Raw genomic sequence first — 19,612 nt, 5'->3', positions numbered from 1 at the left:
TACTTTTCAGGTACCACTAGCTGACTTCTGATCCCATCTCCCCCTTTTGAGATATTCCTCAGGGTCTCTCTATATAAAATCCCCCTTTTCCCACAAAATCTCACTGGGGTTTCAGGTGTTAGCTGGGCGTCTGTCACCTGTTCAAAACACTTTAGGAGAGTGGCGTCTGCCTTTTGCTCTTGGCCAAATCTGCTGTCCGTGGTCAAGGTTTCCACCACAGCTTCCGTCTCTGGCTCATCAGTACCCCCTTGAACTGTCCCTGTGGTAGCTTGTGAGCGTGTAATCACTAGCACCCGTTTCACATGTTCAGCCAGGTCATTTCCCACGAGCACGGCTGCTGGCAGAGTCGATGAAATCGCTAGCCGCCAAACTCCCCCCCAGCCTTGAAAGTTCACAGGTACCTCAGCTACTGGCAGCGAGATCACCTGTCCCTCAATCCCTGCCACCTTTATGCTCTCATTCGGGATTATATACTCCCTAGGAATAATATCTGGATGGCACAGGGTCACCTGGGAACAAGTATCCCTTAGCCCCCTATACTGATGGTCAAGTATCCCTACGTCCACCCCTGCGGTTTCAAACAACTGTGAATCTGTTCTCACTAGCAAGCAGCGTTTGACCTCCACAAGAGGACCATTTTCCTCAGCCTGATCAGCAGATGTAACTGTTCCAGATTGAGTAGCCATGGCAACAGGCTCCCTCAGTGACAAGGAGCTTTGCTCTTTCTGGACACAGAACACAGCTCTTGGCTTGGTTCCACTCAAATCATGAGGCACATTTCCTTTTAGCTGCTTTAATTTCTCACACTCTGAGATTAGATGGCCCTTTCCTTGACAGAAATAACATTTTCTGCTGTACTTGGAGTCTTTCTCATCTGGTTTTGGTTTTCCCTCCAAAATCTGAGGTCTTTGTTTCATGTCTGAGGGCTTCCCTTCACCATGGGCCCCTCCCACTTGCTGGTTTTTCCCTGGTCCCTGAGAGTACTTGCTGTAGGTTTCTTTAGGTTTTCCTACAGATTTCCCCTCACCTAAGGGCTTTCTTATTTGGGAAATAAAATCTGCGATCTCGGCCGCTTCTGCCACAGATCTAGGTTTCCTTTCCCTCACCTGGAACTTCAGTTCCCCATGCAGGACTGAATAAAACTGCTCCAGCGCTATCAGGTCTTTGAGCTGCTGGTAGGTCTCTGTCCCCTCCTGAGATAGCCATTTCTCTAGCAGCCTCACCAGTTGGGCCCCCACTTGGGTAAAAGTCTGCTCTGGTTTCTTGGTGAGTGACCTGAATCTTTGCCTCAGCTGTTCCGCATTTATCCCATGTCTGGCAAACACCAGTTTTTTAAACTCAGCGAAATCTTTTAGCAGTTCCTCTGGCATCTCTGCATAGACTTCTGCCAGGCTGCCACTGATTAAAGATCGCATGATGGTCATCTTCTCAGTTTCCCTTACTGAGAAGTCCACAAACGCTCTTTCTACGAGGGAAAAGAACACCTCAGGGCAATCTCCCTTGTGCTATACAGGGAATTTCTTCAGGTCAGTTTTAGACAATTGGCCTCCCTCAGAATCCCTATTGTTATTATTATTCTGATTCATCAGTTCCAATTTTCTTAACTCAAACGCCATCCTCTCTTTTTCCAGAGCAATTTTCTCTCTCTCCCTCTCCATTTCCATTCTCTCTCTCTCTAATCTTTCTTCTCTTTCCAATCGCCTCATCCTCAGTTCATGCTGTTGGGCTATGAGCATTTTCCTGAGTTCTGGGTTCTGTTCTCCCGTGCTGTCATCCTGCACTGAGCCAAATTCATCCTCAGAACCTTGGTCCACCTGTGGGTCTTTCACTTCACCCATTTCCGCCATTTGGCTTCGAGTCAAGGGCATAATCCCCCCCCAGAACAGGCTGCTTTCAAAAGTCAAGCCTCAAAATAAAGCGACCACTTTTTTTTTTCTCTTTTGCCTCAGAACCAGCCTTCTGTAGATTGCTGCTGTTCTTTCAGCACTAACTTGCAACAGTTGCGAGCCAGAGTCTACCCCCCTCTGCTAGGCCTCTCAGCAGACAGGCTAGATCACTGCTACTTCCCTCAGCTTTGCCTCAGCCTTTTTCCCGCCAAAACAGGTTGCCTCAGAGTTCCCTAATCTAGTCCCACCAATCTGAGGTCACACGTTCTTCCACTAGCCTACCTCCCCGTGAGGTAAGCCTAGAAGATTACCTACGCGCTCTCAGATTGTCCCTGACTAGACCCCCCTTGCTCTGGGCACACTTGACAAGGCTTTGCTGGACCACTGGACAACTGGACCAGTCGTATCCCACACGCTGGACACCAATCAATGTGACAACCCCAGACCTACTGGGAGATGCCCCACTTTCACTAAGCTGCCACCAACCATTCCCTATAAGAAGTCACACAGACCAGGGATGGATTTTTAACTAACAAAGGAATAAGGTTTATTTAAATAACACACAGGGAAAATAAAATGATCAAGTGAATAAGATACAGTAACGTGGCTTAGTCTCAATCATACATACACCAGTTTGGTTCACACAGAACACCTTTAAAGAAAGCACAGACCCTGAACCTATCAGTTCTGGCTACCCATAAAGACACCTGAACCTATCAGGTTGGTACTGACTGACACACAGTAGTACCCTGTCTGACACACAGACTCCCACACCAGCTTCTTCTCTCAGCTCTCCTCCAGCTTCTTCTAAACTTCTCCACACAGGCTTCACATATATATACAGTACAGCCCCTCCTCCTGATGTCCCGCCTTCCACTCCCCATAGGATGGAACTTTCCCTCCAAACCCATGACAGACAGGTAACATCAGTGCTGTATGTAACATTTACTAATAGAGTAAATTTAATCTTGGATTCTGTCATCTTCCTCTGTAGGAAACTTTGATTTGGTCATGGAATTCTGTTCTGATTTTCAGAACCCTGATGTGGAAACTAAGGGTTCAGCCTGGAGCATGTTATGAAGTCTTATGACAATGGGGATTATTTGTCTGGATTTAAAAATACATCATTTGAATTTAAGAATTTCATTAAGTTAGGAAGTATGGGCTCCTAGGGTCATATAGTAATTTTGTGTTTGTTATGGTGCGTTTTTATTAGATTTTCAGTATTAACAATGGCAGCAAAAAACACAGAGTGATCAGAATGCTAGAATATGTGGTTTCAACATCTTGTTAACTAGCATTGAATTACATATTATATTGAAGAATAGCTGGTTATTGACAAGCCTAAGCAGTTGTTTGTTACGTGCATTTAAATGTATGCTAAGCTTGTTACTTTGGGATAAGTCAACAAGTGAAATCCTGTTGCCAGCATTTATGCTGCATATGGCTGATGACATCATCAGCCCCAGTGGTTTTCTGTAAATGAAAAACTTCCGATTCCCCCTAAGGTCCTAAGACTTCCTTGGGTCCACTTTTGTTGAAGGCTGCTGCTGTGATTTTCATAGGTAGTGAAGTTTTTATTATTTATTTATTTTATTAGATTTCTAGCCCGCCCATCTAGACCAAAGGTCTACTCTGGGTGGCATTACAAATTTAAAAACAGTAAAAAGAGTTTGAATTGTTTTTCTAACACAGATTTCTGCATGTACCTTTAGTTTCACACCAAGCGTATACTCTGCATGGGAAAGTTATCTGAATTACATGTTGCCTTACTCTACAAATAAACTAGGAAATTATGCAAAAGATAAGGTTTCCAGTTGTTCACTCAGTGCTAATGTAAGACTTTTTAGCTGCACAGCCTTGCTGCTACTGTTGCTCTGTTGCTCAACAGCATTTTATGTTCTCCTTTGCCCTTTTAACTGATGGCCCAAGTCCTGCTTGAATAATGGTGACCAATGTATGCAATCTTTGCACAGCTTTTGGTGTTTATTATTCAAGCATAATGCAAAATTAGTCCATAGCACAAATAAGGAGGGACAGGTACTCCATTGTAGCAGTATATGTTCATGGCTTGGAGATCTCAGTGGGATCTTGTGCATGAGGTGTGGAGTAGAGATGGGGATATTCGTATACGAATATCCCCACACAGGTGGCATTAACAAGGGTCCAGCCCCATGGGGCTGGATGGTCCACTCACTGATCTGCCGCGGTTACGGATGATGCGATTCTATGAATGGCTCTGCAGCGCACGATCCACTTGGTACTCCTGGCAGATGGTGGGTGGATAAGCCTCGCTGCAAGGTCGAAGAGTGGTGAGCGGATTGCGTGCTGTGGCACCATTGGTAGAATCGTGCCATCTTCATCCACAGCGGATCAGTGAGTGGACTGTCTGGCCCATGGAGCTGGACCCTCGTTAACGCTACCTGTGTGGGGGTATTCATATTCATATATGAATACGAATACCCCCATCTCTAGCGTGGAGTCACAGGTTGTTAAGTGCTTCAGGACGATGCTGTCTTAGAGGTAGTGTGGTGGGATGATGTTTTTAGATGATGTTTTATAATTCCGACTTTTGGTGCCTTTTTTCAGGTAGAGAGTACTTAGAAGTGGTTCACCATTCTCTGTTTCTGAGATCACCCTAGAACCCTGCAGCTTGCCCAAGGCAACACAGGTTGGGTCCTCTAGGATGTATTGGGGAGGGGGGAATCCAAACTTCTAGCTCTGCAGCCTGATTCATGAACTATCCAGCCAACTGTGATTTTTCTAGGTAGAAGCCAGGAATGCAGAAGAAAATTCTGAATACTTGCTAAAGTAGAAAAGTGACAGATAGTGCAGTTGGTTTGATAGTTGAAGTTTGTTTTAAAAAAGAATTGGCAGGCATATATTTTGTCAGTAGAGATAGGTTGTATTTCTGATTTCGGAAGTAATGTGTAAACAGATGTGTATGTGTATTTAAAAATAATATAACACAAGAGCTGTTACGTAATTAAACATTGATTTTTGTTAAAACTTATTTTTTCCTTCTAGGTGGAGTCATTCATTTTGGATCAGGATGACCTGGAAAATCCAATGCTGGAGACAGCCTCAAAGTTGCTGCTCTCAAGTACTACTGATGGTGCTGATTTAAGAACAGTAGATCCAGAAACCCAAGCTAGGTTAGAAGCTTTATTGGAAGCTGCAGGTAAATACCAAAAACCCTTGCTCTGATTTTGAAGTGCAATTCCTCGTGTTCTCAAGATAATTTAACATAAATGAAGACATTCATTCTTAGAACTCTTTAGCTTGGCTCTGGTTATGGGTGCTAACATCGAGCTTGAGCTACTGCAGTGTTTCCGGAGCAATATTCTAGAAGCTGCAATTGATATTAGTTTCTAGAAAGAAATCCTAGCAGCGCTGAAACAGCTTCACTGCCTTCCCATTTGTTTCTGGACACAATTCAGAATCGTGGTTTTAATGATTTCCCATATTTTTTTTGGCTTGCAACCTGGGTATTTAAGTGCTGCCTGTTTTCATACTAACCTGCCTAAATACTCTGATCTCCATCGGAGGACCAGAGTCCCCACTGAGGAGGTGAGATACATGTTCTTTGTGGTTCCTTGTGTGGGGATCCTCGTAGTGCTGTCTTTGCCAGGCTTTGACTGCCACATACAACTTTATTATTTGATCAAACATTTTGAAGTTTTTAGGAAACAGTGCACATGTTTTAGCCCATAAAACACATTTGCCCAGTCTACTTTATATTGTTTTATGTGACGGTTTTAATTTAAAACTACACTGTTTTCCCAAAAATATGACTTAACCTGAAAATAAGCCCTAGTATGATTTTTCAAGATGCTCGTAATAAAAGCCCTGCCCCCAAAATAAGCCCCAGTTAAGTGAAACCCTGCCTTCCACAATTGTGCAGCCACCAGAAGATGATGACATAACTGTAGTTGAATAAATATAGATTGTTGTACATGAAAAAAATAAGATATCCCTTGAAAATAAGCCCTAATGCATTTTTGGGAGCAAAAATTAATATAAGACCATGTCTTATTTTCAGGAAAACACAGTATTGAGTTAAGGTGCTTTTTCTGCCTGCTTCTTTGTGGATTGCTTCTTTATACTTAAAAAGTTACATTGTGTTTATTGGTTTGAACTACTTAGAGAGTTTGTTGTGTAAATTCTAATGGATATTTGTATTCACATAATTTGTTGGGGCTTTTTTGTGTAGTTTAATACCTATTCGTGTTATTCTGGTCTCTGTGTAATTCTAGTCAACAACTCTGAAGTAATCTGCAGCAAGAGAGTGGAGAATCATTCAAATCTTAACATATATTAAATAATAATTCTGTAATGATCTCCAGAGATTTTGTTCAAGAAATATCCATATCAAATGTGCAGTGCTTGAAATCTGATGGCCTTCTATAATAAAACATGCATTTCTAGTATATTGTATGGTCTTGAGTTTGCTTTGTTTTTGTCTTTTCCATATGCACTTGCTCATCCACCAACTTTATGATCTGAAATAAAAGGAATAGGTAAATTATCCACAGCTGATGGAAAAGCCTTTGCTGATCCTGAGGTGCTTCGCAGATTAACTTCTTCAGTCAGCTGTGCATTGGATGAAGCTGCTGCTGCACTTACCCGAATGAGAGCTGAAAGCACAGTTAACGCAGGGCAGATGGACAAGTGAGTGTTTGTTTTAGGAATGCCAGTCAGTTCTAATAGATTTGATGGTTCTTTAATGTTTTTGTTCTGGTAAAACAATTTTCTGCTACACTGTCTCATTCTTAATTCCACTTTTAAAATATGACATTTCTTATTTAACCTAGTTTGCTTTAAGAAACAAGAAAGCAGTATGTTGCAACCTCAACTTGTATTTCCAAAGAAGGGAATCCAGAAATCTGAGTGTAGCTTAGTAGTTAGATATTGTTTGAGGCCATCATCATCTCTTCCTCTAGCAAATGTCTCTTTTGGATTATAACTGGGGCAAAACCAGTGTGAGATGAGAGAATGATTCTTCCACTAGTTCTCTGCATGTGGTGCAGGTGACAGGTGAAAGAGCACCTACAGGGCAAGGAGTCTTTATGCTGGGCATTTGAGAAGAGGGGTATCACTGGTCCAGAGGTTGCAACCAGAAACCATACCTGGGCACACACACCCATCTTCAACTCTAGAAGTGTTGATATATTAAAGGAAAAATTGTGACATTTGTGTTTCTTGTAATGCATACAGACTCCGTTGCTGCTGCTTAAGACCTAATTTGTGGAGGGCTTCAAAATACTGACCAATAACTTTGCTGTAGTTGATAGTAAATCTTTTCTGGAGAAGTTCATTCAAGCTTTTCATTTTACCTTTTTTTGTGTGCTAGAGTTTTTTGTAATTAAAAATAATGGAATATGTTATTTTGCCTAGGTGTCTTTGGTTACATTAGTGTGAAAGACCTCATGGATATTAGATAAATTGAAATGGTCTTTGTTTTCATGTGTGGGTTGGTTATGCTATAAAACCTGTTAGTTCAGTTAGCTTTTTAAGGAAAGGTGGGAACCAAACCAGTGATGGAAACTTCAGCCCACCACTTATTTTGGGCCACAATTCCTTACTGTTCGCCATATTGAAAAAAAGATGGTTCAGAACGTCTGGATGGCCAGAGCTAAGCTACTTGGCAGTATAAATAGCTATCTTACCATCTTGCAAAATCATTGAACATATATTATCTACAAGAGGAGAAAATGGCAAAAAAATTGAGATTCAGTGTGGTGTTACATAATTTCTGTTGATATCTTCTTTTCCTAGTAAATGCATGATATGTTCTCTTTTGCAGTCATGTCTTCCAGTTATCACTGATTGAAAAATATAGTTTTATCAGATGTTTGCATGCATAGTGTAGTTTAGTTCATCAGCTATTTGTCTCATTGAATGAATGAATACTTTATTACGATCAAAGACCAGTAAAACCAAATCAATATAAAATACATACATATAATTGTAGTTTCATAAAATCAGGCAGAATTATAGAATTTCCATTAAAACATGATAAAACAACCCTTACTTTCCAGTTAATAACATCGTAAATCCTTAGTATAAGTAAAACTTCAGCCAGTGTTATATTAAAAGCATTATAAAATCACCTACCCAAACATCTGAACATAAATAACCATTGCTGCAGCACAAAATTTGGCCACTTGTCTCGTAATATTAGGGGTATTGTCAGAAAGTAGTATCTCTACATAATCCTCCTCTGATCTCCCGGGAAATTTACCGATAACAGGTAGTAAAAGCTCCATACATAGATCCCGATAGCAAGTACAGAAAAGGAGAACATGACCAACTGATTCAACTTTATCATTATTACAAGGGGAGAGACAATCTGATATAGTTGTCGTTTAGTCATGTCCGACTCTTCGTGACCCCATGGACCAGAGCACGCCAGGCCCTCCTATCTTCCACTACTTCCCGGAGTTGTGTCAAATTCATGTTGGTTGCTTCACAGACACTGTCCAGCCATCTCATCCTCGGTCGTCCCCTTCTCCTTTTGCCGTCACACTTTCCTAACATCAAGGTTTTATCCAAAGGGGTCTTCTCTTCTCATGAGATGGCCAAAGTACTGATGTAGGCAAACCTCAAAATCTTCCCTCCAGAAGCTTAGAAGTTAGTACATTAAGCCTAGCTAGCGTAAAAGCCCTTATGGCTTTAGATGACATAATGCTAGCTAAATACGAGGTGGTGATAAAAGCAGGAAAGTTAGACTTCCCTAACTGGCCAACATGGTCCTGTAGTTCAGTATTCCATACCCTTAATTTCACTTCTTTGATGGCATCCGTGAGACCCATTGCTATAAGTATACTGGGAGAAAAGCCAATTTTTGATAGCTCTTTAGTTATATGCTTCTTCCATTCAGACTGAAAAGAATCTAGTAGGATCAGTGGGGCCAAGTCTACTAATGAAAAAATCAGTTTAAGCCAGTGTTTTACCATAAGGATTTTAGCCCATGCTTTAATGAATATTGTTACATAACAGCACTGATGTTACCTGTCTGTCATGGGTTTGGAGGGAAAGTTCCATCCTATGGGGAGTGGAAGGCGGGACATCAGGAGGAGGGGCTGTACTGTATAAATATGAGATGCTGAGACAGACACTGTGAGACACTGGGTTGGGACGAAGCAGCAGCTGGGGAAGAAGAAGCTGTTGTGGGAGTCTGGGTGTCTGACAGGGTACTACTGTGTGTCAGAGTACCAACCTGAAAGGTTCAGGGGTCTGTTGGTTAGCCAGAACTGATGGGTTCAGGGTCTGTGCTTTAAGTTAAAGGTTCTAGGTGAACCAAACTGTATGCTTGTGTGTGTGAGAATAAGCCACGTTACTTTATTTTATTCACCTGATTGTTTTATTTACCCTGTTTGTATTTAAAATAAACCTTATTCTTTTATTGTTTAAAAATCCATCCCTGGTCTGTGTGACTTATTATAGGGAATGGTTGGTGGCAGCTTAGTAACTGTGTGATAGATCCCAGTAGGTCTGGGTTTGTCACATTGATTGGTGGCAGCGGTGGGATACGACTGGTCCAGTTGTCCAGCGGTCCAGCAAAGCCTTGGCAGGTGTGCCCAGAGCAAGGGGGGTCTAGTCAGGGACAGTCTGAGGCGCGTAGGTAATCTTCTAGGTGTACCTCACGGGGAGGTGCGCTAGTAGAAGAACGTGCCAACTGGGGAGACTTAGATTAAGGTGCTCTGAGGCAGCCTAGTTTTGGCGGGAAAAAGCTGAGGAAAAACTGCGTAGCAACAGCGAGCTAGCTTGCCAGCTGAGAGGCCCAGCAGAGGGGGGTAGGCTCTGACTCGATACTGTTGCAAATTTAGTGCTGAAGAACAGCAGCAATCTCTAGGGAGAGCTGGTTCTGAGGCAAAAAGGAAAAAAGTGGTCGTTTTATTTTGAGGCTTGACTTTTAAAGCAGCCTGTTCTGAGGGGGGGGTTATGCCCTTGACTCGAAGCCAAGTAGCAGACATGAGTGAAGTGAAAGACCCCCAGATTGACCAAGGTTCTGAGGATGAATTTGGCTCAGTGCAAGGTGACAGCACAGGAGAGCAGAACCCAGAACTTAGAAAATTGATCCTAGCCCAACAGCATGAACTGAGGGTGAGGGAAATGGAGGAAAGATTAGAGAGAGAGAAAATGGCATTTGAATTAGAGCGAGAGAGAGAGAGAATGGAGAGAGAAGAAAGAATGGAGAGAGAGAAGATGGCGTTTGAATTAAGAAAACTGGAACTGATGAACCAGAACAATAATAATAATAGGGATTCTGAGGGAGGCCAACTGTCTAAGGCTGACCTGAAGAAATTCCCTGTGTACCACAAGGGAGATTGTCCTGAGGTGTTCTTTTCCTTAGTGGAAAGAGCGTTTGTGGACTTCTCAGTGAGGGAAACTGAGAAGATGACCATCATGCGGTCTTTAATCAGTGGTAGCCTGGCTGAGGTTTATGCCGAGATGCCTGAGGAACTGATGAAAGATTTTGCAGAGTTTAAAAAACTGGTGTTTGCAAGACATGGGATAAATGCAGAGCAGCTGAGACAAAGGTTCAGGTCCCTCACTAAAAAACCAGAACAGACTTTTACCCAAGTGGGGGCCCAATTGGTGAGGCTGCTTGAGAAATGGCTATCGCAGGAGGGAATAGAGACCTATGAGCAGCTTAAAGACTTGATAGCCCTGGAACAGTTCTATTCAGTCCTGCAGGGGGAATTGAAATTCCAGGTGAGGGAAAGGAAACCGAAATCTGTGGCAGCAGCCGCAGAGATCGCAGATTTTATCTCCCAAATAAGAAAGCCCTTGGGTGAGGGGAAATCTGTAGGTAAACCCAAAGAAACCTACAGCAAGTACTCTCAGGGACCAGGGAAAAGCCAGCAAGGGGGAGGGGCCCATGGTGAAGGAAAGCCCTCAGACATGAAACCAAGACCTCAGATTTTGGAGGGAAAACCAAAACAAGATGAGAGAGAATCAAAATATACCAGAAAATGCTATTTCTGTCAGGGAAAGGGTCATCTAATCTCAGAGTGTGAGAAATTAAAGCAGCTAAAAGGAATGGTGCCTCAAAATTCTAGTGGGACCAAGCCAAAAGCTGTGTTCTGTGTCCAGAAAGAGCAAAGCTCATTGTCACAGAGGGAGCCTGTTGCCATGACTACTCAGTCTGGAACAGCTACCTATGCTGATCAGGCTGAGGAAAATGGTCCTCTTCTGGAGGTAAAGCGCTGCTTGCTGATAAAAACAGATTCTCAGTTGTTTGAGACAGCAGGGGTGGACGTAGGAATACTTGACCGTCAGTATAGGGGGCTGCGGGACACTTGTTCCCAGGTGACCCTGTGCCATCCAGATGTTGTCCCTAGGGAGTTTATAATCCCAAATGAGAGCATGAAGGTGGCAGGGATTGAGGGGCAGATAATCTCTCTGCCAGTAGCAGAGGTACCTGTCAACTTTCAAGGCTGGAGGGGAGATTGGCGGATAGCGATTTCATCGACTCTGCCAGCAGCCGTGCTCGTGGGAAATGACCTGGCTGAACATGTGAAACGGGTGCTAGTGATTACACGCTCACAAGCCACCACAGGGACAGTTCAGGGGGGTAATGATGAGCCAGAGGCGGAAGCAGAGGGGAGTTCAGAAGCTGTGGTGGAAACCTTAACCACAGACAGCAGATTTGGACAGGAGCAAAAGGCAGACGCCACTCTCCAAAAGTGTTTTGAACAGGTGACTGACGCCCAGCTAACACCTGAAACCCCAGTGAGATTTCTGGAGAAAAAGGGGATTTTATATAGAGAGACCTTGAGGAACATCTCAAAAGGGGGAGATGGGATCAGAAGTCAACTGGTGGTACCTGAAAAGTATCGCCCCATGATCTTACAAAGGGGGCACTCTGACATGTCTGCTGCACACTTAGGGGTGAAAGGGCCCCTTGATTTGATCAAGCAAAATTGGGAGCAGATCACCCAGGATGACCCACAAGACGTTGTGACTTACATAGACACCTTGATGAATGACCTAAGGAGAAATCTAGAGCTGGCAGCAGAAAACCTGCAAGCTCAGAAGGTCAGACAGAAAACATGGTATGACCACAAAGCTAGAGAGAGGCACTTTGACCCAGGGGAGGAAGTGCTTTGGCTTAGGCCCTGCAGAGAGAACAAACTGCAGCTCAAATGGGCAGGACCATATAGGGTCATTTCCAAGATGTCAGACCTGAACTACCTAATAGAGCAGGAGGAGAACCAAGCAAGGAGGGTGGTTCATGTGAATGCCCTAAAACCCTACTACCGAGGGGAACAGAGGGTTTTATTCGCGATAAAAGCAGCTGAGAGTGAGGAAGCTGAATTACCCTTCTGGGAGGGTAGAGGGGAAGTAAAATACAACCCAGAGGAGGTAAAGATCAGTCCTGCACTCAACCAAGACCAGCAGCAAGAACTAAAAATGCTGCTTAGTAAATATCAACAGGTGTTTTCCAACAAGCCGGAGATAGTGAAGGGAGTGATGCATCGGATCCACACAGGGGATGCACTCCCGCAGGCAGTATCCCCATACCGAGTAACGGGACCCTATAGGGACAAGGTGCGGAAGGAGCTGGACGAAATGCTGAGGGAGAACATAATCGTCCCCTCTTCTAGTCCTTGGTCCTCTCCGATAGTCCTTGTGGACAAGCCTGATGGGAGCATTAGGTTTTGTGTCGATTACAGGAAATTAAACCGTGTAACCACTCCTGATGCCTACCCAATGCCCAGGCTAGACAACCTGATTGAAACCATAGGGGGTTGTCGGTTCATCTCATCATTGGACCTGGTAAAGGGATATTGGCAATTAAGAATTGATCCCAGGGATCAAGAAAAGACTGCCTTTTGCAGCCCTTTTGGTCTCTATGAGTTTCGAGTCCTGAGCTTTGGTCTCAGAAATGCACCAGCCACATTCCAAAGGCTGATGGACCAGACCTTGGCAGGGCTCAGTGACTTTACAGTGGCCTACATTGATGACATAGGGATCTTCAGTAATACCTGGGAAGATCACCTGATACACCTGGAGTTAGTGCTGCAGAGGTTAAGTGCAGCAGGGCTAACAGTAAAGGCCAGCAAGTGTCAGCTGGGTAGCCCAGAAATAAAATACTTGGGTCACATGGTAGGGGGAGGAATGATAAAACCCCTGGAGGCCAAAATAGAAGCTGTTCGTGATTGGCCTAGACCCAACACCAAGAAAAAGTCAAATCATTTCTTGGGTTGGTGGGCTACTACAGAAAGTTCATCCCGAGGTTTAGCGAGATTGCGGCTCCGCTGACCGATCTGACGAGGAAGAAGGCTGATGACCGCATCCCGTGGACCAGCGACTGTGAGGCGGCGTTCCAGAGGTTGAAGGAGGCGTTAATCAACTATCCAGTCCTGCGTGCTCCAGACTTCGACCGGGAGTTCATCATCTACACAGATGCGTCTAACAGCGGGGTAGGAGCAGTTCTGTGCCAGGAGGATGAGAATGGTGACCAGCATCCAGTGTCCTACCTGAGTAGGAAACTCCAAAAAGGTGAGAGACATTTGGCAACCGTGGAGAAGGAGTGTTTGGCCATAGTCTACGCGATCCAGAAGGCCAAGCCTTACATCTGGGGAAGACATTTTATTCTGTGTACTGACCATTCACCATTGCAATGGTTAAAGACGATGAAAACCCACAATAGCAAACTTATGAGGTGGGCTTTAAACCTACAGGACTATGACTTTGAAGTGAAGGTGGTCAGAGGGTCAGTGAACTGTGTTGCTGACGCCTTATCAAGAAGACCTGAAGAATGAAGACGGCGAAAGAACATGGACTATGTGTATATAATGATGATAAAAGGTTAAATGTACCTGGTTTTGAATTGGTTTTTATGAATAAAGGTAAATGGATGTAATGTAAATGGTAAATGTTTAAATGCATAATTGCTATGGTTAACTTAGAATGTAAGTATGAGTAAGTATAATATCGTATGTATAAATGGTGTTGTGTGTTTTATCAAGGTTGTTTTTTGGTGAAAAGCACGTTAGCTTTCCCCCTACAAAACAACTTATAAAGAGGGGAGGTGTTACATAACAGCACTGATGTTACCTGTCTGTCATGGGTTTGGAGGGAAAGTTCCATCCTATGGGGAGTGGAAGGCGGGACATCAGGAGGAGGGGCTGTACTGTATAAATATGAGATGCTGAGACAGACACTGTGAGACACTGGGTTGGGACGAAGCAGCAGCTGGGGAAGAAGAAGCTGTTGTGGGAGTCTGGGTGTCTGACAGGGTACTACTGTGTGTCAGAGTACCAACCTGAAAGGTTCAGGGGTCTGTTGGTTAGCCAGAACTGATGGGTTCAGGGTCTGTGCTTTAAGTTAAAGGTTCTAGGTGAACCAAACTGTATGCTTGTGTGTGTGAGAATAAGCCACGTTACTTTATTTTATTCACCTGATTGTTTTATTTACCCTGTTTGTATTTAAAATAAACCTTATTCTTTTATTGTTTAAAAATCCATCCCTGGTCTGTGTGACTTATTATAGGGAATGGTTGGTGGCAGCTTAGTAACTGTGTGATAGATCCCAGTAGGTCTGGGTTTGTCACAAATATTAACCCTACCTCTAAGCGAAGAGCCACATTGGAAGTACAAGGTGGAACTCCAAGAATGGCTCTCGCAAATTTGGTCTGAACAATTTCCAGAGGTTGTAAATTAGCATAGGTGAATATTTGAGAGCTGTAAAGGATTTGTGAAATAATCCTGGCCTTAAAAACTTCTATTGTTGAGGGAACATGTTTACTCCCATCAGTATGAAAAAATGTTGTTAGTGCTACAGTATTTTTCTGGACGCTCATTGCTGCATGGTTTACATGAGTAAGCCAGGATCCTGAAGAATGAAAAAGTATGCCACGATATTTGTAGCATGCTACCTGCTCTACAGGGTGCCCATTTAGAGAAAGGTAAAGGTAAAGATTCCCCTTGACAATTTTTGTCCAGTCGTGTCCGACTCTAGGGGGCGGCGCTCATCCCGCTCTTCAAGCCATAGAGCCAGTGTTTGTCCGAAGACAATCTTTCCGTGGTCGCATGGCCAGTGTGATTTAGACACGGAACGCTGTTTACCTTCCCACCGAGGTGGTCCCTATTAATCTACTCGCATTTGCATGCTTTCGAACCGCTAGGTTGGCGGGAGCTGGGACAAGCAACGGGAGCTCATTCCATTGTGTGGATTCGATCTTACGACTGCCGGATCTTCTGACCCTGCAGCACAGGCTTCTACGGTTTAGCCCACAGCGCCACCACGTCCCCCATTTAGAGAAAATTTATGCTTTATTCTCCTTCTACTAACAATCATAACCTTGGTTTTAGCATAGTTAATTATTAGTTGTTCTTTATTGCAGTAGGAGGAGAAGGATCTCAAAAGTCTTCTAAATCCTACGCGCATTGTTGACAATGAAACAGCATCATCAATTTGTCTCATTCTAATTGATTATGTTAGACCAGGCAGTATATTTTCTAAGTACTACAGGCCGCTTGATCATATGAGGAGTGTTGCTTATATTTTCATTAACGATTTTTTATGATTTTTTTTCATTCAGTATCAACTCATCGCTAGCCATGTTAAAATAATAAGTCAGTGCCCACAGATTCCAGTGAGACAGCCAGATAATTTCTGCAGGAGTTGTACAAGGAAAACACTAGCCATGGTGTAGTGTTATTACAGTTGTGTGGCCATTAGCACTTCACCCAATATTTACCTTCACCATCTTTCATCCAGACCATGACCATGGATGTCACAGAGAGGAGGAATCGGTTCACTGTCTATGCACTACCTACTCTGATATAGCAGTGTTCGTCAGATAGTTGGCAATTAGAAATAGGGGTATTCATATACGAATATCCCCCCACAGGTGCAGATAATGAGGGTCTGGCCCCCTGTGGCCAGACTGACCACTCATAATTCTGCTGCTGCCGTGAGTTCCACGGAGCCTTCCTATCACTCTGTTGCTTGCAATAGATTAGCCAGTCCTGGCAGAAGGCGGGATGGTGAGCTTCTCTGCCAGGTCGCAGAGGGAGCCGAACCCTTGTTATCTGCATCTGTGGGGGGATATTCTATTCAAATACAAATACCCCCATCTCTGTTGGCAATTTCTCCTTGCAGCTTTACCAAACCTGCTCACTCAGTGGCAAAAATCCTGTTGCATGTTATAGTAAATTGCACTAGAGTAGGTCCTTTGAATCAATGATGAGCTATCTGCTTTGTAAATTTCATTGATTCAAACAGATCTACTTTAACTATGACTTTAGCATTTTTAGTTGCAGTTAGACCCATCTGAATCAAAGGAATTCATGGAGGAGTTGATTCAGTAAATCTGTATGGATTCAACTAGCTATTCTACTCTAGTATATTATACTGTATTATGCAACAGGATTTTGACCAGCATTTCTATCATAAATCAGATATATTATCAGTAAGCACCTGGGATAAATGCTTTTTAATTAACAAAGACCTAGAGCCATCAGATTTATGAGACTTGATCACTGAATAGAAGTTATAAGAGGAAGACAAAATAACTAAAATTCTGTTGCTTAGTGTTGCAAGTTCTACTAGAGTAAACCCATTGAATTGTTAGGGATTTGGTGAGTCAGTTGCTCTATAACTTCCAATTCAAATGGGCCTATTCTAGTTGCAACTTATTGTAGCACATTAAGTCACAACTAAAGAAGGCCTACTTGAATGAATGGAACTTATGGATCAGGTGACTCACCAAATCACCACTGATTCAGTGGGCCTACTCTAGTTTTATTTCCTACACAACACAACAGGATTCCAGCCAATATGTGACTTCAGTCTGATATGGCAGCTTAGGTAGAATACCGAACATGGGTTCATATCAGTCTAACAGATGCTGTCACTCCTTCTTAGCTTCATCTGAGAGAACAAGTGACTCAAAATGTGCTTGTATAGCTATTGACATTTCAGTGAATAGCACTTTGAATAAGAAAATGCAGAGGCAGTGTGAAAAATCGACTGATTTTAGTAGGCAGTGGGATTTCAACTTCTATCTCCCACAATAATGTGAGATCATAACTGTTCATCCACAACCATGATTAGATTGTCCATTTTATAGCTTCATTTTATGTCTGTTAGCCCTGTATCTAGTAGATCATCACATGCCACCATGACTGATATTAAGTTTTGTGATATAGTTACTGCTTTTTAGAACTGTAGTCATATTGCTCATTTTTGGAGGAACCATAGGCAAGAATTGTGGTTCTTATTCTAGTAAACTTCATTTTATCATCACCTGAATAGGTTCCAGGGTGGATAAAAATCAATGATTTTTAAATAATTTAAGTTGTAATTTAAATCATTATTTAAATTTCAAAAACTATTCTTATTTAAATTATTTAAAAATCTGATTTTTAAAATGTAAATCATTATTTAAATCAAAACCACCTCCATAGGTTCTTTTTCAAACGCCACAGAATATTATTATTCATAATTTTAAAATGCTAGTAGATAAGTGCTAACTTGTTTTTTCTTCTCATAGCCGCAGTTTGGCAGAAGCCTGTTCAGAAGGAGATGTAAATGCTGTGCGAAAGTTGCTTATTGAAGGGCGAAGTGTTAATGAACACACTGAAGAAGGGGAAAGCCTTCTTTGTTTGGCATGTTCAGCTGGCTACTATGAACTTGCTCAGGTTTGTTTCTGTACACTTTATTTTAGTCGCAAACCTAGTCCATTTTTCACTTGGAGGCCATTTTTGATTTTGATTTTTTTTTTGAAATAGTTATCTTCACTTTCCTTTACAAATACAAGGCCTTGATTCTTTCTGTAGCTCAGTTACCTAAATGGGAGCCATTCCAGATTCCTGTTCATAGACTATTGAACTGGAAAGGATCTCAAAGGTAATCTAGTCTACCCTCTACCAATGCATGAAGTTTGTTGCTACAGCATCCAAGTTAGATGATTGTTTAATGTCTACTTCAGACATTTTGCAGGAGGGAGCGTTTACCACATTCAAGTGCAGTCTTTTCTGTAGTCAAACAAGTCATTCAGGAATTACTTGTTAATTCTAATTTAATTTATTCTTGAATGTCTGTAGAACATTGTTAAGGTCTGGGCTTCTGGCTCTGAGGTTTTTCTTTTATGGAGATCATCAGCTTACACGTTCACCTGTGCAACAGAATGTGATATTACATTGTTATACAAAGTGAAGTTGAACCAGAAAAGGGCAGTTGAAATGACTACGCTGCTGGGGCAGTTCTGCTATGCCGGAAAATTATAACTTTTTGAGTTGTGTAGTTGGAGCTTAAGTTCTGCACAAATAAGACTGATACTACTTAAGAGGCTTTTCAGTTTATTTAAAAAAATGGACCCTGGAAAGGAGTCTGTACACCGTTTCCTTGGATGTGAGGCAAAAAGAAGTATCTTGGTTTTTATTTGTATTTTCATGAAGCTCTCCTTGTCTAGTTTTAGAAATTACTTAACTTCTGTTTCTGGGAAAGAGCTGTGCTGGAGAAGATAGTGTACAGCAGTTGACAACTTCTTGATATACACTTTCACTAGGCATTATATGAGGATCTTCGCATCCTCCAGTGGATTTGCCCCATATATAGGGCTTCAGAGTGTGGTTTTTCCAGCACTTGGTGTCTTCTTCCCCTGAAAAGGAGAAATAGAATGTCTAGGCTTACCAGTGGAGCCTTTCTTGATGAAAAGAAGGCAACTAATCTATCTAGTTTGTTGCTATCCGCCATCAATCTGTATTTTTAGCTTATCTTCTGAGATTGAGGGTATTGTTTTTTCCATCTTGTAGCTGTTTTGAAGCCCGCCCAACCCCTTGACAGTCTGATCAATTAATTTCTATAACCTTTGTTAAAGGGAAGGATTTCTTTATCTTTTCTTTGCTCCCTTTCAGAGTTTGTTTAACCCTTTTGCTACATGCATGTAGTAGTTTGGTTTGCTCCTTAACATGTTTTCTCTTTGAAGCATTTGACTTGTCTCATTACAATGTCTGATGTTGGACATATCTCTGTCCCATTCCCCTAGTAATGTCATCAGTCCCAAAATCAGAATAGTATCTCACAACTCCCAAGCATATCTAAGCATGCAGGAATCAAGTTTGCAAGATTTATAGTGAATGGACTTTGAATCTTTGCATGACAAAAACAAGTTCTTTTGAAATAGTTGTAAAAGGAACCAACTCACTCAGAACTGAGGTAGTCATTGGATGCAATAGGAAAGAGGTGAAAATTGGCAAGAGGTGAAAATTGGCAAGGAAAAAGTAGTGAGAGCCATGGATGTCTGTAGTGGTGGGGCACCCTCAAACCCTAAATTTGGCATTTCTTTTAAATGTACACAGGTACAGTGGTGCCTCGCTAAACAATGATAATCCGTTCCACTGAAATCGCTGTTTACCGAAATCATTGTCTAGCGAAAAACATTTCCCTATTGGAATGCATTGAAACCTGTTTAATGCGTTCCTATGGGGAGGAATCGTCATTGTCTAGCGAAGGTCGGCCATAGGAAAGCTGCTTTGTGAACCACCGAACAGCTGTTTAAATAGCTGCCTTGCGAAGCTTAGGTCCCGAAAACACCCATTTTGCGAGCGCGGAGGGAACTGTCAAAATCGTTGTCTAGCGAAAATTGGTTTGCGAAGCAGGGACCGAACATTGTCCAGCGAAATTCCCCCATAGGAATCACTGTTTTGTGAATCACTATAGCGATCACAAAAAGTCAATGTCTAGCGAAAAAACTGTCATGC

The 19,612-nt window shown here is 42.5% G+C and overlaps 1 protein-coding gene across 8 annotated transcripts in view; it reads left to right on the top strand.

Annotated features, from left to right (window-relative positions):
* Positions 1 to 19,612, top strand: part of ANKRD17 (ankyrin repeat domain 17) — a 142,176-nt gene that overhangs the window by 64,925 nt on the left and 57,639 nt on the right. For all 8 annotated transcript variants that reach the window (XM_073004024.2, XM_078377710.1, XM_073004025.2 and 5 more), the window contains exons 2-4: positions 4,914 to 5,067; positions 6,401 to 6,557; positions 17,401 to 17,548. In XM_073004024.2, the coding sequence (XP_072860125.2) occupies positions 4,914 to 5,067; positions 6,401 to 6,557; positions 17,401 to 17,548 (459 nt within the window). The remainder of the gene's footprint in view (positions 1 to 4,913; positions 5,068 to 6,400; positions 6,558 to 17,400; positions 17,549 to 19,612) is intronic.

This window comes from Pogona vitticeps, chromosome 6 (assembly GCF_051106095.1).
Source record: "Pogona vitticeps strain Pit_001003342236 chromosome 6, PviZW2.1, whole genome shotgun sequence".
Lineage (NCBI taxonomy): Eukaryota > Metazoa > Chordata > Lepidosauria > Squamata > Agamidae > Pogona > Pogona vitticeps.
Note: the sequence above shows the minus strand (reverse complement) of the source record. Positions and strands in the feature narration are given on the sequence as shown.